General features: G+C 48.5%; 1 protein-coding gene and 1 long non-coding RNA gene across 2 annotated transcripts in view; one reads left to right on the forward strand and one right to left on the reverse strand.

The window, feature by feature from the left end:
• LOC309515112 overlaps window positions 1-22,294 on the reverse strand; it is a 136,074-nt gene that overhangs the window by 87,356 nt on the left and 26,424 nt on the right. The window lies entirely within an intron of this gene.
• The window catches only part of LOC309514800 (SCO-spondin-like), a 183,682-nt gene that overhangs the window by 10,706 nt on the left and 150,682 nt on the right, over window positions 1-22,294 (forward strand). Inside the window, exons 8-20 of the mRNA XM_082192086.1 lie at window positions 2,273-2,431; window positions 3,766-3,848; window positions 5,547-5,675; window positions 5,789-5,936; window positions 7,707-7,947; window positions 9,984-10,122; window positions 10,901-11,027; window positions 11,752-11,924; window positions 13,083-13,304; window positions 14,423-14,588; window positions 17,424-17,667; window positions 19,492-19,672; window positions 21,923-22,017. Of these exons, the coding sequence (XP_082048212.1) occupies window positions 2,273-2,431; window positions 3,766-3,848; window positions 5,547-5,675; window positions 5,789-5,936; window positions 7,707-7,947; window positions 9,984-10,122; window positions 10,901-11,027; window positions 11,752-11,924; window positions 13,083-13,304; window positions 14,423-14,588; window positions 17,424-17,667; window positions 19,492-19,672; window positions 21,923-22,017 (2,107 nt within the window). The remainder of the gene's footprint in view (window positions 1-2,272; window positions 2,432-3,765; window positions 3,849-5,546; window positions 5,676-5,788; window positions 5,937-7,706; window positions 7,948-9,983; window positions 10,123-10,900; window positions 11,028-11,751; window positions 11,925-13,082; window positions 13,305-14,422; window positions 14,589-17,423; window positions 17,668-19,491; window positions 19,673-21,922; window positions 22,018-22,294) is intronic.

The raw sequence follows: 22,294 nt of genomic DNA on the forward strand, positions 1-22,294 counted from the left end.
GGAGCGCAAAACAAATTAATCATACATTAGACATTTCTAAATAGCTATTACAGTTGTAATAAATGAAAATCTACCCTTCTTCCCTTATGGGGGACACAAGAGCCCATGTAGAGTCCTTACGTAGGTTCCCTATTGGTAGGAGAGAATAACAGAGGTCAACCAGAGAATATTGAGAAGCAAAGCAGCTAGTAAGTCTGATCTTTATTGAACTGTTGCAACAGGGGGCTCCCCTCACACGCAGGAAAGGAGGAGGACCCAGAAAAATGACATGCAAGGCCTAATAAAGACTTTTGAAATTCCCATCCTGCAGATCAGACCACCCCCAGAAACATCATACATGCATTACAGAAAGGGGTGATCTACAATAGAAATCTGAGTGCATTGTTTATCTCCTGTCTGGCAAGTTACCTGTTAATGCTCACTTGATTGGATACCCTGGGGAGCCTGGCCAGTCTTTTGTAATGATATAGCACCCTGCTTGTGGTTAACGCTTAGCTGGAATGAAATATTCAACGCAGCAATAGATAAATTAAAATAATAATTTATTTGTCAGACAAATAAATGAGAGACACAGTGGTATATGGTTACCAATGCTCTGCCCTTCCAGCCCTGATGGCCAGCACTTATATTCCCTCAGCCCAGCCCCCTTGCTCCTCCTTTGGCTGCCTCTGTCCAATCAGCCTGGTTGAAATTCCTGTTGGCTGTTTGCTAGAACCAATCATAAAAGATACACCCATTTCCTATTACCTTTTATGGGAGACAAAGAGCTATATTTCCTTCTATCCATAAATTGCAGACAAGTAGCCATATATCTTACATTTACCTCGACAAGGCACCTTAATTACCAGATTATCTTTGCCCTATTGCCCTATTCACTGCAAAACAGATGGCTAATTGTTATAATTTTATCTTAAACAGAGATCTTGGGTTCACCTTCTCACACACCATCAATGAAATAAGAATCTAACATAAGAATCTAACATTTCTTACTTTCTAAATCCTTTGAATAATTACATTTAAGCCAATATATTTCATACATAACATATAGATTTTTAGAAGAAAAGGAACTTAGAGAACTTAGAGAACTTAGTTCTCTGAAGCTTCAAAGCAGCTTCAGAAAGCAGCCTCTTTCCCTAGTCCAGCTGCTGTTTCTATTTGCCCTTTTAACCTTATGAAAATGTGGCTCAAGTTTTAATGGGAGGCACAGTAATTCTTACTATTTACCAACTCTTAATTGTGTTTTTGCAGCTTGATTGTATTCTGTAATTTGTATGGTCAGTGTGACCTTTTGCTCCTAGCCTGTAATTTCCTTTTACAACCCTGAGGCGCTGCTTATAGATCAGTGGGGCCCTTAAACAGGAAGATAAACATCTGCCAAAGCACCCAGGCAGCTGCTTTATGCCTGGCATGAGAGAATGAGAGATACAAACATTTACAAATATATATATATTTAAGCTCATTTTAAAAATGCAGGTCTTCATCAGATGCCTCAATGATAAATACTTCGTTCCTGAGCCAGGTCACAGGCTCACCCTATTCAAACGCAGACATACCCTTAAGACAGGATTTGTGAAGGAAAAGACATTTTCCTTTGACTTTGCAGAGAAAACATTTGGTCAGTTTGGAAACCAAAATGGCTTCATGGCTGTTTTCCTGTGCTGCTTCAGACATGTGGTTTATATATTTATGTACGTGTTTGCTTGGTACATTTATGAACATTTATTATATATATAGGACCTTAATTTTTTATTGCACAGTATACATAATTGAATTGTCAAGAATCTAAAATAAATGTGCATTATATAAAAGAATTAAAGAGAGAGAGAAAAGGAAAAAGAAAGAGAAAGTTGCACGGCGACAAAACCGAAAAATTAACAAAACTAAAACCGCCTATTAAACAAAAAGCAATATTTAGTTAATTCGAACTGGTACCAGGGTATTCTATCCACAAAGTCCCTCGTTCCGGATTCAGTTCCTTTTTTAATTTGTTGGTTTGCTGACGTCCGCCTACTCTTTGTGGTTTCAGTTCAGCCGTTTCTGTCTTTGATCTGTATTTAATTGTTTGTCTCCATCTTGGGATTCCACTCTCTGCGAAATTAGCCAAGTGTTGTTGTTGGAACCATGTTTATTCAAGTAATTTTTAAAACATTTAAAAACAGAATTCTAAGGCGTCTCTCATCCAAGCAATGTGTGTCTGTGAAAGAGAGAGTGGAGTCCACAGTTTAGCTTGCGCTTCAGCACCGATACCAAGTCCTCTCCTGCTTTATCCCAGGGATCAGTGTTTGGTGGCTGGGAGACTTCCTCTTCGTGGAAAGCGGCCTGGGGGTGCGGGTCAAGTTCGATGGGCGCGACACCGTCTACGTCACCATCGGGGCGGACCTGAAAGGAGCCACCCGAGGGCTGTGCGGGGTCTACAACGACGACCCTGCAGGTAAAGACCGCAGGGGGGCACCCACACTTTCCCCTCATCCATGGAGGAGAAACAGAAGGGGGAGTTCTCACTTCTGACACCGTGTTGCTCTTCCTCAAAGGTCCAAAGCACTCGCCAGCATTGGACCAAGGTAGCTGCTCTCTGGGTTTTGTATCGGGAGTGGGTGGGTGGGAGTCATTAGAAGGCAGTCTGCAAAACTTTTGGTGGGGGGGGCAAAGTAAACCACTGAAAAAGTTGGGGGGCAGGCTGGTTTCCCACAAAGCAAAAGAGAAGAGCCCTTTCGACTTATTTCTCAGGCTCTACAAATGATTAAAAAATCAAAGCTGGGGATCTGGAGATTATGGTTCATCCTTTGATGGGGGGGTAACTGCCCCCCCTTACTTCCTCCCTTGCTACCCCAATCCCCGTGGATGCCCCAGGGCAAACAGTGGGAGACTCCATGGCTGGAACCACTTAGCATCACAGAAGTGCAGAATCAGAAGGGACAACCAAGCTCATCTAAACCCATCCCTTACAATTGCTGGTGCAAGGAAAAAATATAGGTATAAAAGGGGACTCCTGTCAGCCCAGATCCAAATTTGGTGAGAGAACCCCAGCAGAGATTTAAAATCACAAAATATGCAACAAAGCAAAGCATGGAAGTCTAGGCTGTTAGACCTTTAAAAGATGCCCCTGTGAACTCCAAAAAATTCCCTCTTGTTCCAGCATAGGAAAAGACCACACATATTTGTTAAGTTAAAAATGGGTTTACTTACAAACTCTTCAAAGGTCAAGTTCATGTGCTTTCCCCTACATCAGTCAGAACAATTGCACTGGCAGTGAAACTTGGCTTAGTTGCAAAGTGGTGAAAGCTCCTAAATTATTGGTACATAGCAAATTAGGAGCGGCTGATCAGAGCCATGCGGTTTGAGCTGGAACAATAAACTCAGAACCTCTTTGCACGTTGAGCTTTTCAGGGGGTGAACGAAGGCTTGATTACCTAGTTCCTGCCCAGGTGAGGGGAAGTGGATCTAGCTAAGCCTGGCAGGACACCTTACTCTATGGTTTTAACCCCTTCTTTGGAGTTAAATATGTTGGTTATATGAAGCTGGTTATCTTACAGGAATAACAATGAAACTTGACCTTTCCTCCGCCTTCTCCTCCGCCTCCCTAGGGGCGGGTGGGTGATCATCCCCCCCCCAGGGATCTTTCTCAGGAGGGGCCCCTTCCCCTGCTGCTCCCCACCCCAACTTGCCTGCCCCCTAGTGGCCGAGAGGGGAAGGCTATTCCGGCACCCTTCTCTGCCAGAACCCTTCCCACATGCACCCCACTTCCTTTTCTCCTTGCACCCACAGACGACTTCCTACGCGTGGGAGGCGATGTGGCCACCTCGGCGGCGAGCTTTGGCAATTCGTGGCGCGTCCCGGACGCCGGATTGGTAGGTGGTGCGAGTGCGGACCAAAGTCGCTTCCAAACGACTAGCTTCCTCCCTGAGGACTTGTCTTGGTTCATTTCCGCGGTTTGCAGAGAGGTCGGAACATAGGAAGTTGCCTTGCACTGAGTCCGGCCATTTCTCCATCTAGCTCAATATTGTCTACACTGGCTGGCAGCAATGGCTCTCCAAGCTTTCGGTCAGGGCTTAATCCTAGCCCTACCTGGGGATTGAAGTTGGACCTTCTAGATGCCAAGCAGGCGCTCTCCCCGTTGAGCCACTGTGAAGAGAGCATTTGCCCTGGCTCCTCTGAGTTCTCCCTCCTCCCCCTGTTAGGGAATCATTCTGCCAGAAACAAGTAGAAAGTTTCTAGAAGGCTCCAGAGTTTTCCCTTTATGTATGGGAGTGGCTCTTTGAGCTTAATTGGCATCAGCTGGAAGTGCTAAGAAGAAGAAGAAGAAGAAGGCCACTCGGCTTTGTTTTTGCAAACGTCTGTCCGAAGAGTGTTGCCTGTGAAATCTGTTGAAGTACTGTTCCTGTAATTTACGACGTGCTGGAGATCAGACTTTTGTTTGAAAGTGTGCTGTTAATTCCCGTTTATTTTAACAATCAAAAATATATTTGCTACTGCAATGCTTGTACCTGGTCTGGGAATAATATCTCTTGGCCGAGACTTCACAGAGTTTGTGAGTCATCTTTAGAATAACTTCCTCATTGTTCACCACGTCCACGAAAGAAAGAAGAGAAACTCTGCTAAACAGTATAAATTCTGGGAATGGAGTTGAGAGATGACCTAACCTGGGGAGAAAACAGCAAAGATCCGATGAAGAGAGCAGAGAAGAGGTTATATTTTCTGAGAATCCTCTGGAAAAATAATCTCTCAAAGGTCCTGTTGATGGCATTTTACCATTGTACTGCTGAGAGTGTATTAACTTATGGTCTGTGTGTGTGGTTTGGGAGCTGCACGGTCAGGGAAAAAACAATGCTGTCCAGGGTTGTAAAGACTGCAGAGAAAATAATTGGGTGCACTCTTCCCACCTTGGATCAAATCTACACTTCCAGGTGCCATAAGAAAGCTGCAGAGATAGCGCAGGATAGTGCGCACCCTGGAAATGATCTCTTTCAGCTTCTGCCTTTTGGAAAGAAGGTACAGGGTTATAAAGACTAGGACTAGCTGCCTGAGAAACAGTTTCTATCCCAATGCGATTTTGGTTTTTAATGCAATGTAGGGTAGTCTCTATGGACGCGGGTGGCGCTGTGAGTAAAACCACAGTGCCTAGGACTTGCCGATCGTATGGTTGGCGGTTTGAATCCCCGCGGTGGGGTGAGCTCCCATCGTTTGGTCCCAGCTCCTGCCCACCTAGCAGTTCGAAAGCACCCTTAAAGTGCAAGTAGATAAATAGGTACCGTTTTATAGCAGGAAGGTAAACAGCGTTCCGTGTGCTGCGCTGGTGCAGGCTCGCCAGAGCAGTGATGTCACACTGGCCATGTGACCTGGAAGTGTCTGTGGACGGCGCCGGCTCCCAGCCTCTAGAGTGAGATGAGCGCACAACCCTAGAGTCTGTCAAGACTGGCCCGTACGGGCAGGGGTACCTTTGTTCTGTAGGGGACAATGACAATAAAGATCATCGTATTGTATCGTAGCCACCAGTATCTGCACAGCGAAAGTGTCTGGATGGTAACCTCTAATCCCCCCTGCCCTAGATCCCCTGTGAAGACGCCGCAGAGGAGCCTCACAGCTGCGAAGCGCCGGAAGGCCGAGGGAAGCAGCAGGAGGCAGAGTCCATTTGCCAGAAGCTTCTTTCCGGCCCTTTCGGTCAATGCCACCCGGAGGTGAGGGGTCTGCCACACCACACGCCTTCCCCGGCCTCCCTTTAACTTCCAACCCCTTGCCCGCTCCTGCCACACCCTCACTGAGGTCTGGCCTCTTGCTCTGTCTCCGGCAGGTGGACCCCAGAGGCTTCTACGACACCTGCATGTACCTGCACTGCAGCGGAGCTGGGCTTGGTGCCGTCTGCGAGATCTTTGCCGGCTACGCCCGCGAGTGTGCCCAGAGGAGCGTTTTCGTCAGCTGGAGGCGGGCTGGATTCTGTGGTAAGCAGGGACAGAGCAGGGCACCCAGGAAGCACCTGCCTTTGGGGGCATCGACCCCTCAAAGCAGAAGGCATGTTTCTCCAAGGCTGTGTGACTCCAGCACATTGGCCACAATCTCCTCCTCCTCTTGTTTCTGTCCTGCTGTTTCCCCAGACCTGGACTCAAGGTGGCTTCCACAAATTCCAAGAATTCACAAAGATCCTAGGCAGAGGCTCTGAGATTACATCCACAAGCTCCTATAGCACCCTTGGGGGCAGCTCATAATTGAAATTAGCTAGGTGTTCCCTTCGTCTTTTCCTGTCTTGGGCTGCAACTCCCGCTTTCCATCATTTATTCTGTTATCACTTGTCTGGGCATCGCTTTCCTTTTGGGTGAAGACAGAGGCAAAGGAGGTGTTGAGAATTCTGTCTTTTCTCTGTCACCCAATAGCATTTCTCCATCTTCCCCACGCAGAGGACTTCCCACTTGCTTGTTCTTCCTTTTACTCCAGACCTAGTCGAAGAAACCTTTTATTATTATTTTTATCTTCTCTTGCAAGCCTGAGCTCATTCTGAGCTTTAGCCAGCCTGACTTCCCCCGGCAACTGTTGGCTACTTGTGTGATGTTTTGGAACTACAGTTCCCATCATCACTGACCACTGGTCCTGTCATCTAGGGGTGATGGGAGTTGTAGTCCCAAAACATGTGGAGGGCCGAGTTTGGGGATGCCTGCTTTAACCCCAAAACCAAGTGCCAGATTTACTTATAAGCTTAAACAAGCTATAGTTTAGGGCCCCACTCTCTTGGGGGCCTCAAAAAAAAAAAAGGGAAAAAAACCTGGATGTACATTTCCAAAATATAAGATAAAAAGCAAGTAAAATAAAAGCTACATACAGCAACAGTGTTTGTGTGTTGTGCAGGCTCCTATGATGTAAGTCAGGGGCCCCACCTGCTTGCCTGCTCCCTAAAATATCACTGGTTTGCTCCTTTCTATATATAGGGTGCCTACATTCTGCATGGACTGGTTGCACGGCAACATGGGCAAATGGCTTGAGATACCTATTAGGTCCATAAATTACCATAGAACATATATGCATTAGGGACGCGGGTGGCGCTGTGGGTTAAACCACAGAGCCTAGGACTTGCCGATCAGAAGGTCGGTGGTTCGAATCCCCACGATGGGGTGAGCTCCCGTTGCTCTGTCCCTGCTCCTGCCAACCTAGCAGTTCGAAAGCACGTCAAAGTGCAAGTAGATAAATAGGTACCGCTCCAGCGGGAAGGTAAGCAGCGTTTCCATGTGCTGCTCTGGTTCACCAGAAGCAGCTTAGTCATGCTGGCCACATGACCCGGAAGCTACACCGGCTCCCTCGGCCAGTAAAGTGAGATGAGCACCGCAACCCCAGAGTCATCTGCAACTGGACCTAATGGTCAGGGGTCCCTTTACCTTTTATATATTCAACACAAAAAGCAGCAACAATTTGTTGTTGACAAAGGACACCTGGACATAGAAAAGGCCCCATTACCTTCAGTAGCTGAGGGCCTCATCAAACCTCAATCCAGCCCTGCCTACATGTATTCCATAGCATTCTGAGTGTGGTCACCCCCCCAAGATCTGTATAATGGGGCGATGATCATGTTGATGGCTGTGATAAGAGGAGGCCAGTTTGCTGAAGGAAAGAGGGGGGCAGGAGCTTCTCTCACCCCCCCCCGAAGACTGCTGTGACCCCGTAGTTCTCCCTAGACATCTGGAAACCTCCCCCCTGAAACTGCCCCTCTTCTTCCCTCCTGACAGAAAAGTCGTGTGGGCAAGGAAAGCACTACTCCGACTGCGTCTCCTCGTGCCCTGCCAGCTGTGCTGCGGTGGGCACAGCCGAGGAAGGGCACTGCCGGGACGAGTGCGTGAGCGGCTGTGAGTGCCCGGCCGGCCTCTACCTGGAAGGGGGGGCCTGCGTCCCGGAGAGCCAGTGTCCCTGCTTCCACCGGCGCCAGAAGTTCGCCCCGGGAGATGTCCTCCAGCAGCGATGCAACCGTTGGTGAGTCTCTGCCCTTCTGAACCCACAAAAGGTTATTTCTCAGGATAGCTGGAGGGGGGGGGACACAGTCCGATTAGTCTTGCTGAGCACAGCAGTATCTTTCGCCCAGGGGTAGCTGGCATTCTTGGAGTTCCTGGAAACACAGAACTGTAAATTGGAAGGGAGAGGAGTCAGGGCTTACAGCGCTTCCTCAGGGTTCGGTTTCCTTGGAAAGGAGGTCAGCAGAGACATCTGAAGGCAGCACTGTTTAGGGAAGTTTTATTCTGTTTTTAATATTCTGATGGAAGCCGCCCAGAGTGACTGGGGGTACCCAGCCAGATGGGCGGGTTAAAATAAATAAATTATTGTTGTTGTTGTCTTAGGAAGCATGCTTTAGTTTACACATATACAGAGGTACCTTGGTTCTCAAACTTAATCCGTTCCGGAAGCGTTCCTAAACCAAAGCGTTCCAAAACCAAGGCGCGCTTTCCCATAGAAAGGAATGCAAAACTCCGTTCCAGACTTTTAAAAACAACCCCTAAAACAGCAATTTAACATGAATTTTACTATCTAATGAGACCATTGATCCATAAAACGAAAGCAATAATCAATGTACTGTACTATAAAATAAATAAGACAGTATTGTAGATGATAAAAATTAAAACTTAATTTTTTTCTTACCTGCACTGATGATAGTCATTGTTTTATCCATTTCTGCAGTCACACAATCAATCAATCAGTAGCTGAACTGGGTTCCACACGGTCACAAAAACAAATGAACCAAAAAAAGCCTCAGAAACAAAAACGCAAAATAAATAGCAAAACAAAAGCGCCAATCTTAATCCGTTCTGGAAGTCCATTTGACTTCTGAAATGTTCGAAAACCAAGGCGCAGCTTCTGATTGGTGCTGGTGCCCCGGAAACAATAGCCGACAGCTGCATCGGATATTTGTCTTCTGAAAAGCGTTCAAAAACCAGAACACTTACTTCTGGGTATTAGGTGTTTGGGAACCAAGGTGTTGGGGAACCAAGGTACCACTGTATGGACGCCTGCCATCTCTGAGCAGTGAGAGACTCCAGGCCAGGCTTCCTCAACCTCGGCCCTCCAGATGTTTTGAGACTACAATTCCCATCATCCCTGACAACTGGTCCTGCTAGCTAGGGATCATGGGAGTTGTAGGCCAAAAACATCTGGAGGGCGGAGGTTGAGGAAGCCTGCTCCAGGGGTTTCAGGCAACAGTTCAGTTTCCTTGGAAAGAAGGTCAGCAGAGACTGCAGTGTCTTTAGTTTATATGGTTGTATTGACACATAAATGCAACCTGAGCGTATGATGGAGGGGCTCACAGCATCAGCCCCCGAAGAGATCTTGCTTCTCTGTTAGTCACAGCTTCTGATCCAGCGCAGAGCAAGCAGATCTCTGCATCGCCAGCTTCCAGGCTGCTCCCAGCTCAGCTCTCAAACCCCTCTCTGGCTGCTTTTCTCCTACCTAGCTAGGTGAGAGGGATGGAGGAAAGGAGAGCCAAGAGACCGCCATCGCATAGTTGCAGTTCGTGCTGCAAGCCATTTTTGGGGGGACGCTAAGGATGGTACTTAACTGTCCAGCTATGGTCCTTACCTTACAATAAACTTGCCTGATAAGTTAAGCAGGCTCCTCTGTTAGATTCCAACCCTCCTTGGGCACAGAACCCCAAGAATTGGAAGGGACACCCAGGGCATCATCCAGACTGACCCCCCTCAAACTCACAGAAGAAGAAGAGTTTGGATTTGATATCCTGCCTTTCACTCCCTTTAAGGAGTCTCAAAGCGGCTCACATTCTCCTTTCCCTTCCTCCCCCACAACAAACACTCTGTGAGGTGAGTGGGACTGAGAGACTTCAGAGAAGTGTGACTGGCCCAAGGTCACCCAGCAGCTGCATGTGGAGGAGCGGAGACGCGAACCCGGTTCCCCAGATTACGAGACTACCGCTCTTAACCACTACACCACACTGGCTCTCACAGCAGTATCTTTGGCTATTGCTCTAGCACCCTGATGTGACTCCCATTCCCTTCTCCCCACAGTACGTGCCAAGGGGGACGCTGGCTTTGCTCCCGGGACCAGTGCTCTGGGGAATGTGCCATAACCGGTGACCCCCACTACCTGACCTTTGACCGCAAGCGCTTCTCCTTCCATGGCACATGCCAGTATATCCTAGTGCAGGTAAGGGGTCCAGGTGAGGAGGCAGGAGGTGGGGGTGGGGGCAGTGTGGTTCCATCTGGGTTTCAATCATTTTGGTGGAAAACCTCATTATTTGTTTAATTTCAAGAAAATTATACAAAATCCAGGTATTACAAGTTCATTTTCCTTTTTTCAGATGAAAAAAATTATTTGATTTTACAGATTGAAATTTACACTCATATCACAAATCATAATCAAAAAAGAAAGAAAAAACATTTCTCTGAATCTTTGGCATTCTCACCACCTCCTCCATGGGGTCCATATCCTTTCCTGCTACATTTTTTAAAATATCCATTTTAAAATCCATTTTTTAAAATATCCATTAATAATCCTTTTCTGCTGCATCTTATAATAATTCATTTTTAAAAATATTCATTATATCCATAGTTCTTGTTATGTTACAAGTGTTATTACAATCCTGCTAACAATTTTCACTCTTTACAATGGTCTTGAAGGTGAGCTATAAACTTTCCCCATTCCTTCTTAAAATGTTGATCCTCCTGATTTCTGAGCCTTCCGGTCTACAAGTTCATTTTCTCTTTCACACCAAAACTCCACGAGAAGTTTCCAATCCTTAATAAATGCCAATAGGTATTTCTCTCTCATTAAACACGTCAACTTTGCCATCTCAGCCAAGTCCAATAATTTTAGGAATCGTTCCTCCATAGTAGGTAGGGTTGCATTTTCCCATCTTGGTATGTGTAACAATCTCGCCACTGTCATCTCACTGATCTTGGGGCTGCTTTCCTCCACTTTACAGGATTATGTGGATGGGAAGCTCCACATTTCCTCGGAGAATGTGGCATGTGGGAGTCGAGGGACCAGCAGCTGCCTCCACTCTGTGACCGTCACTGTGCAGAAGGTCTCTGCCCGCCTGTCCTTCACAGGTGAGAGAGGGAGGTGACAGTTATGGAGAATCTTTCATGAGTGGGAATCAACGCCATAGGGGATGGGCGGGCAGGAGGCTAACCTGAGGCTCTCCAGATTTTGCTCCAGATTGTTGCTGGCTAGGGCTGGTGGGAGTTGGAGTCCCGCAACATCTGGAGGACTAAAGGGTTCCCACTCTATCCGGTCAAATGCATTCACCCTGCTCAGGACGGGGGTTTTGTGCACATGTGAGGCACGTCAGCATGGAATAGCACAGGTGTTGCTCGTGTGAAGCCAGACAGGTTCCTTGCAGCCCCCCATCCTGGCACAAACGTGCTACCACATTCTCAGGGTGCAAGAGTTCAGAGTCTGAGAATGGCAATGGCTTCCTTCAGCAAACTGAAGGTGGTTTGGAAGATGCCTGTGGTGTGATAAATCATCGCAAGAACCTGCAAAGCTGCCTCCTCCTGAGACAGATCATTGGTCAATCCAGCTCAGGCTGGCAACAGCTCTCCAGGAATCCTGGACAGAGAGAGGCCTTCCCCAGCCAGTACTTCAGACTTGAGATCCCCTTTGCAACTGGAGATGATGCCAGAGATTGAATCTGGGGCCTTCTCTGTGCAAAGCATATTCTTTCTCACAAACTTTGCAAGGTTGCAGGTGCTCTGGTCCTCCCGAGCTACTGTCCATCTAGTCTAACCCCCTTTTCATCCCTCCCTCTCACCTTTCTCCTTTGCTTCCCAGGGGAGCTGTCAGTGAACGGCCAAGAAGTCTCCCTCCCTTTTGCCAGCGCCGACCTGACGGTGCGCCTCGCCTCCTCCTCCTTCCTGCTTCTCCAGGCCTTTGGGGCTCACTTGCTGTGGGGCCTGGAGTTCCCGGCAGTCTACATCACCCTCCAGCCTAGCTTTGCCAACAAGGTGAGCCTGGGATGAGAATCATAATTTTCTTCGCAGGAACATCTCGCCTGCGGCTCTGAGTTGTGCAGTGGGCCACCGTTTAGATTTAGAACCAGACCTATAGGGTGTATGAAGCAGCTGGTGTGCCCTTGACTTTCCAGATCCTCAGGGACATTGATTGATTGATTGATTGATTGATTACCTGTCCTTCACCCTAAGGTCCCAGGGCAGCTTACAAGGTTAAAGGTATTATTAAAAAGCAATTTAAAACAATCATAAAAATAAGGTGGGTCCTAAAAAAACAGCCTCCTCAAGTGTCAGAAGGCAGGAACAAGAGGTGCTTCTTCAGCATCCTCCAGAAGCTGCACAATGAAGTTTCCAGGGGAGGGAATTCCACAACTTAGGAGCCAACACGGAGAAGGCCCTGTCACCTTGGGCCACCCCCACCCCTGAGCTTCTGAGGCAAGAGGGGCCCTTCCTCCAATCTCAGCACCTGACAGGGTCTGTAGGGCAGGAGACGGTCTTTCAGGTATTTGGGGACTGATTCATATGGGGCTTTACAGCCAGCATGTGCACTTGGAATTGGGCCCAGAAACAAGCTGATAACCAGCGCAAGCAGTTTTGAAATGGTTTATGAGATCTAAATGCAAACACACACACACACACACACACACACACACACACACTCACTGCCGCCACTAATTTGGCCGCTGCCTTTGGGTCCAAGTGGAGTTTCCGAGTCGTCTTCAAGGACAGCCCCGTGTAGGGCACATGGCAGCAATCCAATCTGGAAGTTACCCGGAGCGTGGAGGGCTGTGGCCAAGTCATCTCTGTCCAAAAGAGACCGTCGCTGGCAACCCAGCCAGAGATGGGAAAAGGCCCTGGCTCAGCAGTACGGTGGTACCTCGGGTTGCGAACGGGATCTGTTCCGGAGGCCCGTTCACAACATGAAAAGAATGCAACCTGCAGCGGCGCATCTGCGCACATGCGGGTTGCGATTCGCCGCTTCTGCGCATGCTCGTGATGTCATTTTGTGCTTCTGCGCATGCGCAAGCGGCGAAACCCGGAAGTAACCCTTTCCGGCACTTCCGGGTCACTGCGGGGCGTAACCTGAAAGAACGTAACATGAAGCGGATTTAACATGTGGTACCCCTGTATGTCCCTTCTTCCGCCTTCCAGGTCCGAGGCCTTTGCGGCACCTACAACTGGAACCAGCAGGATGAGTTCACCACGCCGGAGGGAGACGTGGAGTCCAGCGCAGCTGCTTTCGTCAACAGGTTCCGCATCTCGCACGACTGCCCCTCCTTCGGCGCGTTCCCTTTGGACCCCTGCAGCATGTACGCCCAGCGGAGGCAGTTTGCAGAGGCGGCTTGCGAGGTCCTCCACAGCCCCACCTTCCAGGTAAGAGGGGAGGAGATGTAGCCCTGAAACCGAGGCAAAAGCAGGAGATTTATCTGGGCAAGACTCCGGCCCCATGTCCTTGGTGGAGATCTCATTCCGATCTCAAAAACCTGCCATCCATCTTCATCCTCTTATTTTGTGACCCCAAAGTAGTTGTTGCTGGGCTCTGTGGGGTGGTGAGAATACCCAGGGAGGCCCTAACAGGCAAGCCGGTGGCAAGCCAGTCAGATGGGTAGGGTGCAAATAATAATAATAATAATAATAATAATAATAATAATAATAATTATTCTTATTATTATTAATTTATTATTATTATTATCATTACTAGGTCTGGCCTCCTAAGTAGACCTTGTTTCCTTGAATAAAGAGTTAACTTCACTGATGCGGTGTAAGTTATTAGTGACCTGCTCCTGGCACCTGCCAATAATAATAACAACAACAACAACAACAACAACAACAAATTATTATTTATTTTTTATACCCCACCAAACTGGCTGTGTTTCCCAAGCCACTCTGGGCGGCTCCCAATAGAATATTAAAAACACGATAAAACATCAAACGTTAAAAACTTCCCTAAAAAGGGCTTCCTTCAGATGTCTTCTAAAAGTTTGGTAGTTGTTGTTCTCTTTGACATCTGGTGGGAGGGCGTTCCACAGGGCGGGCGCCACCACCGAGAAGGCCCTCTGCCTGGTTCCCTGTAACTTGGCTTCTTGAAGTGAGGGAACTGCCAGAAGGCCCTCGGAGCTGGACCTCAGTGTCCGGGCAGAACAATGGGGATGGAGACGCTCCTTCAGGTATATTATTATTATTATTTATTCAATCCTTGCAGTTGCCTAATTGGGGCAACAGCTGCTGGCCTTACTAGGTCTGACCTCCTAAGTAGACCTTGTTTCCCTGAATAAAGAGTTAATTTCACTGACGTCCTGTAAGTTATGACTGACCTGCTCCTGGCACCCGTCCTTGGCACCATCAATTGCTTTTTGCTGCATTTTCACATTAATATCTTTGGCACCTGAGCAAGTCTTAATGACCGGCTGGGCCTGCTTCAAGCCATCTCTGCGTCCTGGGAAAAACCAGGCCGCTTGCTCATGCCAGCGCCCCCGTCTCCCCCCTCGCAGGCCTGTCACGACCTGGTGGAGCGGGACCCATTCTACCAGCTGTGCCTCTATGAGGTGTGTGGCTGTTCCACCGGCAAAGACTGCTTGTGTGGCGCTGTGGCCGCCTACGCCAGGCAGTGCGCCCAGGAGGGAGCCCCGGTCGCCTGGAGGAACCAGAGCTTCTGCCGTGAGTTTCCGGGGGGAAGGGGGGGCAGGGAGCGGGTGTGTTTGTCGTGTTGTTGGGGCAAGTGCCAAGATGGCAGTTGCCGCAAGGGTAGGATGGAGAATAGGGGCAGGCCATGAGAACCTCATAAAGTGGTTCCCAAAGTGGGTGATACCCGTCCCTGGGTGGTGGTGGGATCATTTAGGGGGGAACTAAGAGGCAAGGAGGGACGCAGGGACTTGCTGATCAGAGACCTAGGACTTGCCGATCAGAAGGTCGGCAGTTCGAATCCCCACGACGGGGTGAGCTCCTGTTGCTCGGTCCCCGCTCCTGCCAACCTAGCAGTTCGAAAGCACGTCAAAGTGCAAGTAGATAAATAGGTACCGCTCCGGCGGGAAGGTAAACGGCGTTTCCTTGCACTGCTCTGGTTCGCCAGAAGTGGCTTAGTCAGGCTGGCCACATGACCCGGAAGCTGTACGCCAGCTCCCTTGGCCAATGAAGCGAGATGAGCGCCGCAACCCCAGAGTTGTTCGCAACTACACCTAACGGTCAGGGGTCCCTTTACCTTTGCCTTTAAGTGGGAAGGGGGCAGCAGGGGGGGCTGGAGGTGGGTGCCTCCAAGCACATTGATCCCTTATTTACATCTGGCTGGAGCCTAGAGACTAGAAAAATGTTTATTTATTTTTTAAGTCTTTATTTATACTTTTTCAAATTTGCATATTTCGATAATTTCACAATCTTTTTAACATTTCAAAGTTTAGCTTCCTTCCCACTCTTTCTGCAATTCCTTAAATTTATTTTTTTAATATATTCTGCATATTCAAATTCATTTAATTTGCTCATTTAATTATCTACTTTAAGTATAAACTCTTATGGAACTCCAGGTTATTACAATAATCCTGCCAATGTTTTTATCTGTTTGCAATTTATCTGTAAATATTCAACAAACCATTTCCATTCTTTTATGAAAAAGTTTATTATCTTAATTTCTTATTCTTCTGGTAAATTTTGCCATTTCTGCATACAGTGGTACCTTGGTTCTAGAACTCAATCCGCTTGACTTCCGTTCAAGTGTGGTGGAGTCTCCTACTTTGGAGGTCTTTAAGCAGAGGCTTGACAACCATATGTCAGGAGTGCTCTGATGGTGTTTCCTGCTTGGCAGGGGGTTGGACTCGATGGCCCTTGTGGTCTCTTCCAACTCTATGATTCTATGATTCTATGATTCTAAGTCCGTTTGACTTCCAAAACTTTCGCAAACCAAGGCATGGCTTCTGATTGGCTGACTGGCTCCAGAAACAATACCAACAGCCGAAACGGACGTTTGGCTTCTGAAAAACGTTCGCAAACCGAAATGCTTACTTTTGGATTTGCAGCATTCAGGAGCCGATTTGTTCGTCAACTAAGCCGTTCAGGAACCAAGGAACCACTGTATTCCATAAGTTTTTGTATCCATTTTTCTTTGTTGGGACTTCCGCTTCTTTCCACTTTTGGGCGAACAACATTCTTGCCGCTGTAGTCGCACACATGAATAAGTTTCTATATAGTTTAGGTAGTTCTGTCCCTATAATTCCCAAAAGAAAAGCTTCTGGTGTTTTTTGAGCATCTTTTTCAATTCATTATATATCGTTTCCCAGTAAGCTTTAACCTTACTACAAGACCACCACGTGATAAAAAGTATTTAGTTTCTGCTCGCGTGCAGGAACTGGCAAGCAGATAGGTGATGATTAAGGATAAATAAGTTTAAAAGCAATAAAAAACTCTTGTAATATAATTGAACGGAATGGAAAGTGAGATAGAAATGACCAAGGAGAATAAAGCAACAACAAGAGAAAACTTTGGTCACATCAAGAATGGAGTCCAGGAAGCCAGATTTTGCAGAAATTGTATTGAATTCGTCTTAATTTTGTAAAATTTGGAAAATGCCACTACCGAACTTCAGGAGGGGGTGGGGTTGCGGGCTCACGACCCCCGCCCACACTCCCGCGGGGCTGGCCCCAGCCTCGCGGGAGCCGGGGATTCCCTCTATTTAGCATACCCTCGCACCGCCAGCCAATCGGCTGGCGGCGGGGGCGGGCCGTCTATGGGCCATTTAAGGTCAGGGCAGCCCTCGGCTCGCCCCTTTTCTCCTCTTACCCAACGCGGTTTCCCACCCGCCCGCCCTTTAGGTTCGTCCTTGACTTTGCTATGGGCTTCAGCTGGTTGCCGCAAGGGGCCTGGTAGGAGTTTTTCCGTTTGGCTAATTGGCTGGATTTTGAAGCCACTTGGTTTTTTCGCCTACCTCGTAGCAAAACGTCACAACTCCTGCGTTTTGGCGGTAGGCATTGGCCCGGGGTATTGTCATGCAGATGAGATCGGGGGGGGGGAGGAGCGCCATCACCTCCCCCAAGGCTTGGAGGGTAGTTCGTTAAAGGACTCCGAGGGGCGTCGCCTCGTCCGAAACCTACGGAGGCTAGGGCCTAAAGCGCCCCCCCGAGCGGTAACCCCTCGGGGAGCGCCTAGGGATATGCATCTCGGGTGGCTCCCCCTGTTGGTGCTTAACCCTCACCGGTTAGACCGGTTAGTCTGGTAGGGCCAATGCCTAAAGCCAATACCACTCTTGCCTGTAATCAATAAAGTTGTGGCCATTTTCGCCCATTAACCTAAATTCTGGTGTCCCGTGTTTTCATTTATCAATCTGTGGTGGGGGAGGGAATAGCCACGCAACTAATAAAAACGATTTGGCCACATGCACACAAAATAAACTTTCATTGCTGTTCAGCATTCAGTTGTGCTGAAGACCCTGACAACTTCCTTGAAGACCCAGTGTCATCCCGAGGGCTTCTTGCTTGCAGGATCCTGACCTTTCCCCTTTCCCCACAGCGGCGCCATGTTCTGGGGGGCAGGTCTATCGGGAATGTGCGCCCCCCTGCAGAACGACCTGCGCTGACCTGCGCTTGGGCCCCTGCCAGGATCTGAACCACGTCTGCGTGGCCGGCTGCAACTGCCCAGAGGGGACTGTGCTGGACGACGGCGGGCAGTGCGTCCAGCCTGCCATGTGCGCCTGTGCGCATGGGGAAGAGGTGCACCCCCCTGGCAGCAGGATCCAAAAGGGTTGCAACACCTGGTACGTGTGGGAGGCGAGGTGCTCGGAGGGACGGGGGGCGTATTGGATCTGGGATCTCAGCAGGGGCACCGACAATGGCACCGTCCTCTGGCTCTCGTGGAGTGGAAGGAGATGTTTGATGAAATCACCCTGTGACCTGTCTGCGGCTGCCCTACGGGATAGGTTGGTTTCATTGAATGTCTCGGCCACGTGATCTCGGCTGACGCGCGATAACCCGCGGGGTGTTTGCAACGTGAGTCTAAGGAGAGGCCTGGTGTTTTTCAGATATGGGGTTTTATTTACACATATGTAAAACCTGAGGATTAAGAAGGGAGCCCCTCATAGCATAGCACCCCCAAAAATCTCGCTTCTCCATTAGTCACAGCTTTGGATTCAGTACAGAGCAAGCAAGTCTCTGTGTCTCCAGCTTCCTTTAAATATATATACCGCCTCTCGACCCATTATGTTTTATTGGCCAGGGAGGGCGGGGCATAAATAAAATTTATTTTATATATGTGTGTGTGTCTATATATATAGTTTTTAAATTAAAAATTTACAGCCACATATCCAACATACAACATAAAAACAAGATTCCAAGGAATCTCTTCCACTTCCCTCCTCCCCTTTGTGGGAATATTATTATTATTATTAATAATAATAATAAAAATCTATTTATTTATACCCCACCCATCTGGCTGGGTTTCCTCCTGCATCTTTTATGAAAAACCAAATCTTTTACCTTTCCATTGTCTCCAAAATTCACCATTAAGCTACAAGTGATATTCCAATCCTACTAATTTTTTTTTTACTGTTTACAATGGTCTTTAAGATAAGTTATAAATTTCCCTCATTCCTTCTTACAATTTTGGTCTTCCTGATTTCTGATTCTTCCAGTTATTTTAGCCATTTTGGCATCGACTTGACCTGCCATTCTGTGTCTCCAGCTCTGCTCCCTCGCACCTCTCTGGCTCCTAAGCCGCTGGTTAAGGGAGTGGAAGAAGCCCTTCCTGCCACTAGCGTGGAGGGCCCCATCACTTAGCAGCAGCTCTGGCAATCTGGCCACTCCTTTTGGGATGCTGAGGAGGACACAAGCAGCCAGCTATGGCCATCACCTGACAAAGAAACATGCCTGACTACTTCTGCAAGCTCCTCTTTTAGATTCTAACCAGATTCAGGACCCCAATAATTGGGAGGGACTCAGAGCATTGTCCAGACTGACCCCTCCAAACCTGCAACAATATTTCCAGCCCCCAGGAAGTCCCAAACCTTGATTTTTAACTTGGTTGCTTTTTGTTCCCTATTGTCTCCACCCCCATCATTCAGCCCGGACACTGAGGTCCAGCGCCAAGGGCTTTCTGGCAGTTCCCTCATTGCGAGAAGTGAGGTTACAGGGAACCAGACAGAGGGCCTTCTCGGTAGTGGCACCTGCCCTGTGGAACGCCCTCCCTTCAGATGTGAAGGAAATAAGCTGCTATCTTATCTTTAGAAGACATCTGAAGGCAGCCCTGTTTAGGGAAGCTTTTAATATTTAATGCTGTATTGTTTTTCACACTCGATTGGAAACTCAGCCAGATGGACGGGGTATAAATAATACATAAATTATTATTATTATTATTATTGTTGTTGTTGTTGTTGTTGTTGTTGTTGTTGTTGTTGTTGTTGTTGTTATTTGAGGAAGCTGGCTCTGCTCTGGTAAGAGAGTGGCTGTTCAGTGGGGCGGCAGAGGGACGCACCCCCCTTTTCCCCAAAAAGACACTTGGAAGCTGGCATTGTTTGCAGAATGGACTTCCCATCTCACTCTGCACCCCTTCACTCTCATATCCTTGCTCCTGACCTGTCTTTCAGCGTCTGTGTGAATGGGGCATGGAACTGCACAGAGCAGAGCTGCCCCCAAGCCGTCCTGTGCCCGGGGGAGCTGGTCTACGCCTTCGGCTCCTGCCTGCGGAGCTGCGACAGCCCCGAGGGGAACCTCAGCTGCGCCGGCTTCTCGGACGGCTGCGTTTGCCCCCCTGGCACCGTCTACTTGGTGAGTCCTTCCCTGGCACTGCCCAGCTCAAAATCCCCATTGCCTCTCTTCACTTCCTCGCCCCACAGGCAGAAGGAGGTGGACACTCCTTCATTGGGGGCTTCTAAGGAGAGGTTGGGTGGCCCCCTGTTAGCTGTAATTTCTGGTTTGCAAGGGGTTGGACGGGTCCCTCCCAGTTCTACAATTATATTGTTCATTTGAGGTGCTTAAAGTTGGATATCCATCTGCCAGAGATTCCTCAGCTGAGATTCCTCCATTGCAGGGGGTTGACCGAGGGCTGGGGTAGGCAAACTGAGGCCCGGGGTACAGATCCGGCCCAATTTCCTTCTAAATCCAGCCCGCGGATGGTCCAGGAATCAGCATGTTTTCACATGAGTAGAATGTGTCCTTTTATTTAAAATGCATCTCTGGGTTATTTGTAAGGCCTGCCTGGTGTTTTCACATGAGTAGAAGGTGTCCTTTTATTTAAAATGCATCTCTGGGTTATTTGTTGGGCACAGGATTTCGTTCATTCACCCCCCCCATATAGTCCGCCCCCCCCCAAGGTCTGAGGGAGAGTGGACCAGCCCCCAGCTGAAAAAGTTTGCTGACCCCTGACCTAGGGGGTCCTTTCCAACATTACAATCCTATTGTCTTTTTGCGACAAAAAGAAAAATAGTATAAACAGTGCAATGAGAACGATTGGAAGACTCCTTTTGTTAGAAGTCTTTTTATTTAAGTGTTTATTAAGATGTTAATAGGAAGATTACGTATGTAAATTTGTTTTTCTTCCTTTCTCTCTTTTTTCCTTTCTTCTTTTGCAAACTTCTCTTTTCCTTTTCTTCTTTTTTCTTTCTCTTTCTCCTTTCTTTCTGCAATATGAGAGTGTAAATTCTTCATATTTTTTGTGTATATGTGTGTAATTTAAACCAATAAAGATTATTATTAAAACAAAGCAAAACAATCCTATTGTCAGGGCCTGGGCAGGGGAGGAATGGTGGAGTGTGCCTCCCCAGTTTGATCCTTCCAGAGAAGAGGAAGACGGTTCAGAATTACAACAGGGGTTTGAGGGAGGTCATAGCTCAGAGGCAGATGAGGGGAAAAGTTGGGAAATCATGGGAGAGGAAGAGGAGGCATCCCAGACCCTCCATCTCCCAGAAGCCGGAGAGCCTTAAAAGTAGGAGAGCAAAGAGCTCGAAGACAGAGGGCACATAGCAGCAGCACCCGTACAGGAGGTGATGATGATGAGGAATGAGGATGTGGGAGAGAAGAGGGTGGAGATTCACTTGGGACAACGCCATTATCCAAGAGGCCATGTTCCAAAGCCCCTCTCTGTAAATATTGAATAACAGGTGGGTGGTAAGAAACTTTTCCTGGGCTTTGTACGTTCCCGGGCAACCGGCCGAGGGAGTTGCTTGCAACCGACTGACCCCCAGGGGAGTCTTTGTTGGGATGCAGCCAAGGAATAGGGGGCAATTGGCAGGCCCCCAGAAGGCCCCAGCCCACCGGCCAGTGTGCCAGGCAAGCTCCAGTCCTTGGATCAATATAAAACTGCAACCCTAGCTTTAGAAGTGCAACAGAAGTGGCAGGGAAGGGCTGTGTTGAGCATATTTACCAGCAGTTTATTCAGCATACATCAGGACAAAAGGGAAACATGTCTTCTCCCTTTCGTGTCCAAAAGCAAGCAGCTGAAAGCGAAAGATATACACAAGCGGAAGTTCCCAGCAAGCTGTGCTGGAGTGTAAACAGACGTGTGACACACAACAGTCTCATGCCTGTCCCTTAAGGTGGAACAGAATATTCTAACAGTCTTACCCATAGAGGCTAGTGGCCAAGGGGTGCCAAGTTCTGGAGGGTGCCAGGGAAGAGGTGGAGGCTGGAGGCGGCACCTCCTGGCATCAGCTTGCCACCCTCGCCCACCTCTGCCATGCTGCGCCGAAGCAGCGCTGCGCCCGGACCCTCCGTCTGCCATGGCCACCGCGGCACGAAGCGTCCAGCTGATCTAGGAGGTGCCGCGTCCAACCTCCGCCTCTTCCCCGCCAGAGGAGCCACCCTCCAGCCGCTGCCCGCTGCCTCCAGCCCCACCAGCGGTGCCGTCCTCCCTAAAAAAAGGCGGACAACTCTGGGAAATGGGGGGTGGGGGCCGCCGGAGGGAGTTTTGCACCACGGTGTCAGATATGCTGAAGACGGCCCTGTTGACCCCTATGGTTCTGTGACCCCATGTGGATGAGGAGGGCCTGCTCACGTTTCCCTGCTGATTCCTTCTTTCAGAACGAGCGCTGTGTCTCGCCAGAGGAGTGCCCTTGCCACCACAACGGCCGGCTGTACCAGCCCAATGACACCATCACCAAGGACTGCAACACGTGGTAAGGACCCAGAGGACAGGATCACACTTCAAAACGACCTTGACAGATTAGAGAACTGGGCAAAAACAAACAAGATGAATTTTAACAGGGAGAAATGTAAAGTATTGCACTTGGGCAAAAAAAATGAGAGGCACAAATACAAGATGGGGGACACCTGGCTTGAGAGCAGTACATGTGAAAAGGATCTAGGAGTCTTGGTTGACCACAAACTTGACATGAGCCAACAGTGTGACGCGGCAGCTGAAAAAGCCAATGCAATTCTGGGCTGCATCAATAG

This window comes from Podarcis vaucheri (assembly GCF_965113315.1).
Source record: "Podarcis vaucheri genome assembly, chromosome: 12".
NCBI classification, from domain to species: domain Eukaryota; kingdom Metazoa; phylum Chordata; class Lepidosauria; order Squamata; family Lacertidae; genus Podarcis; species Podarcis vaucheri.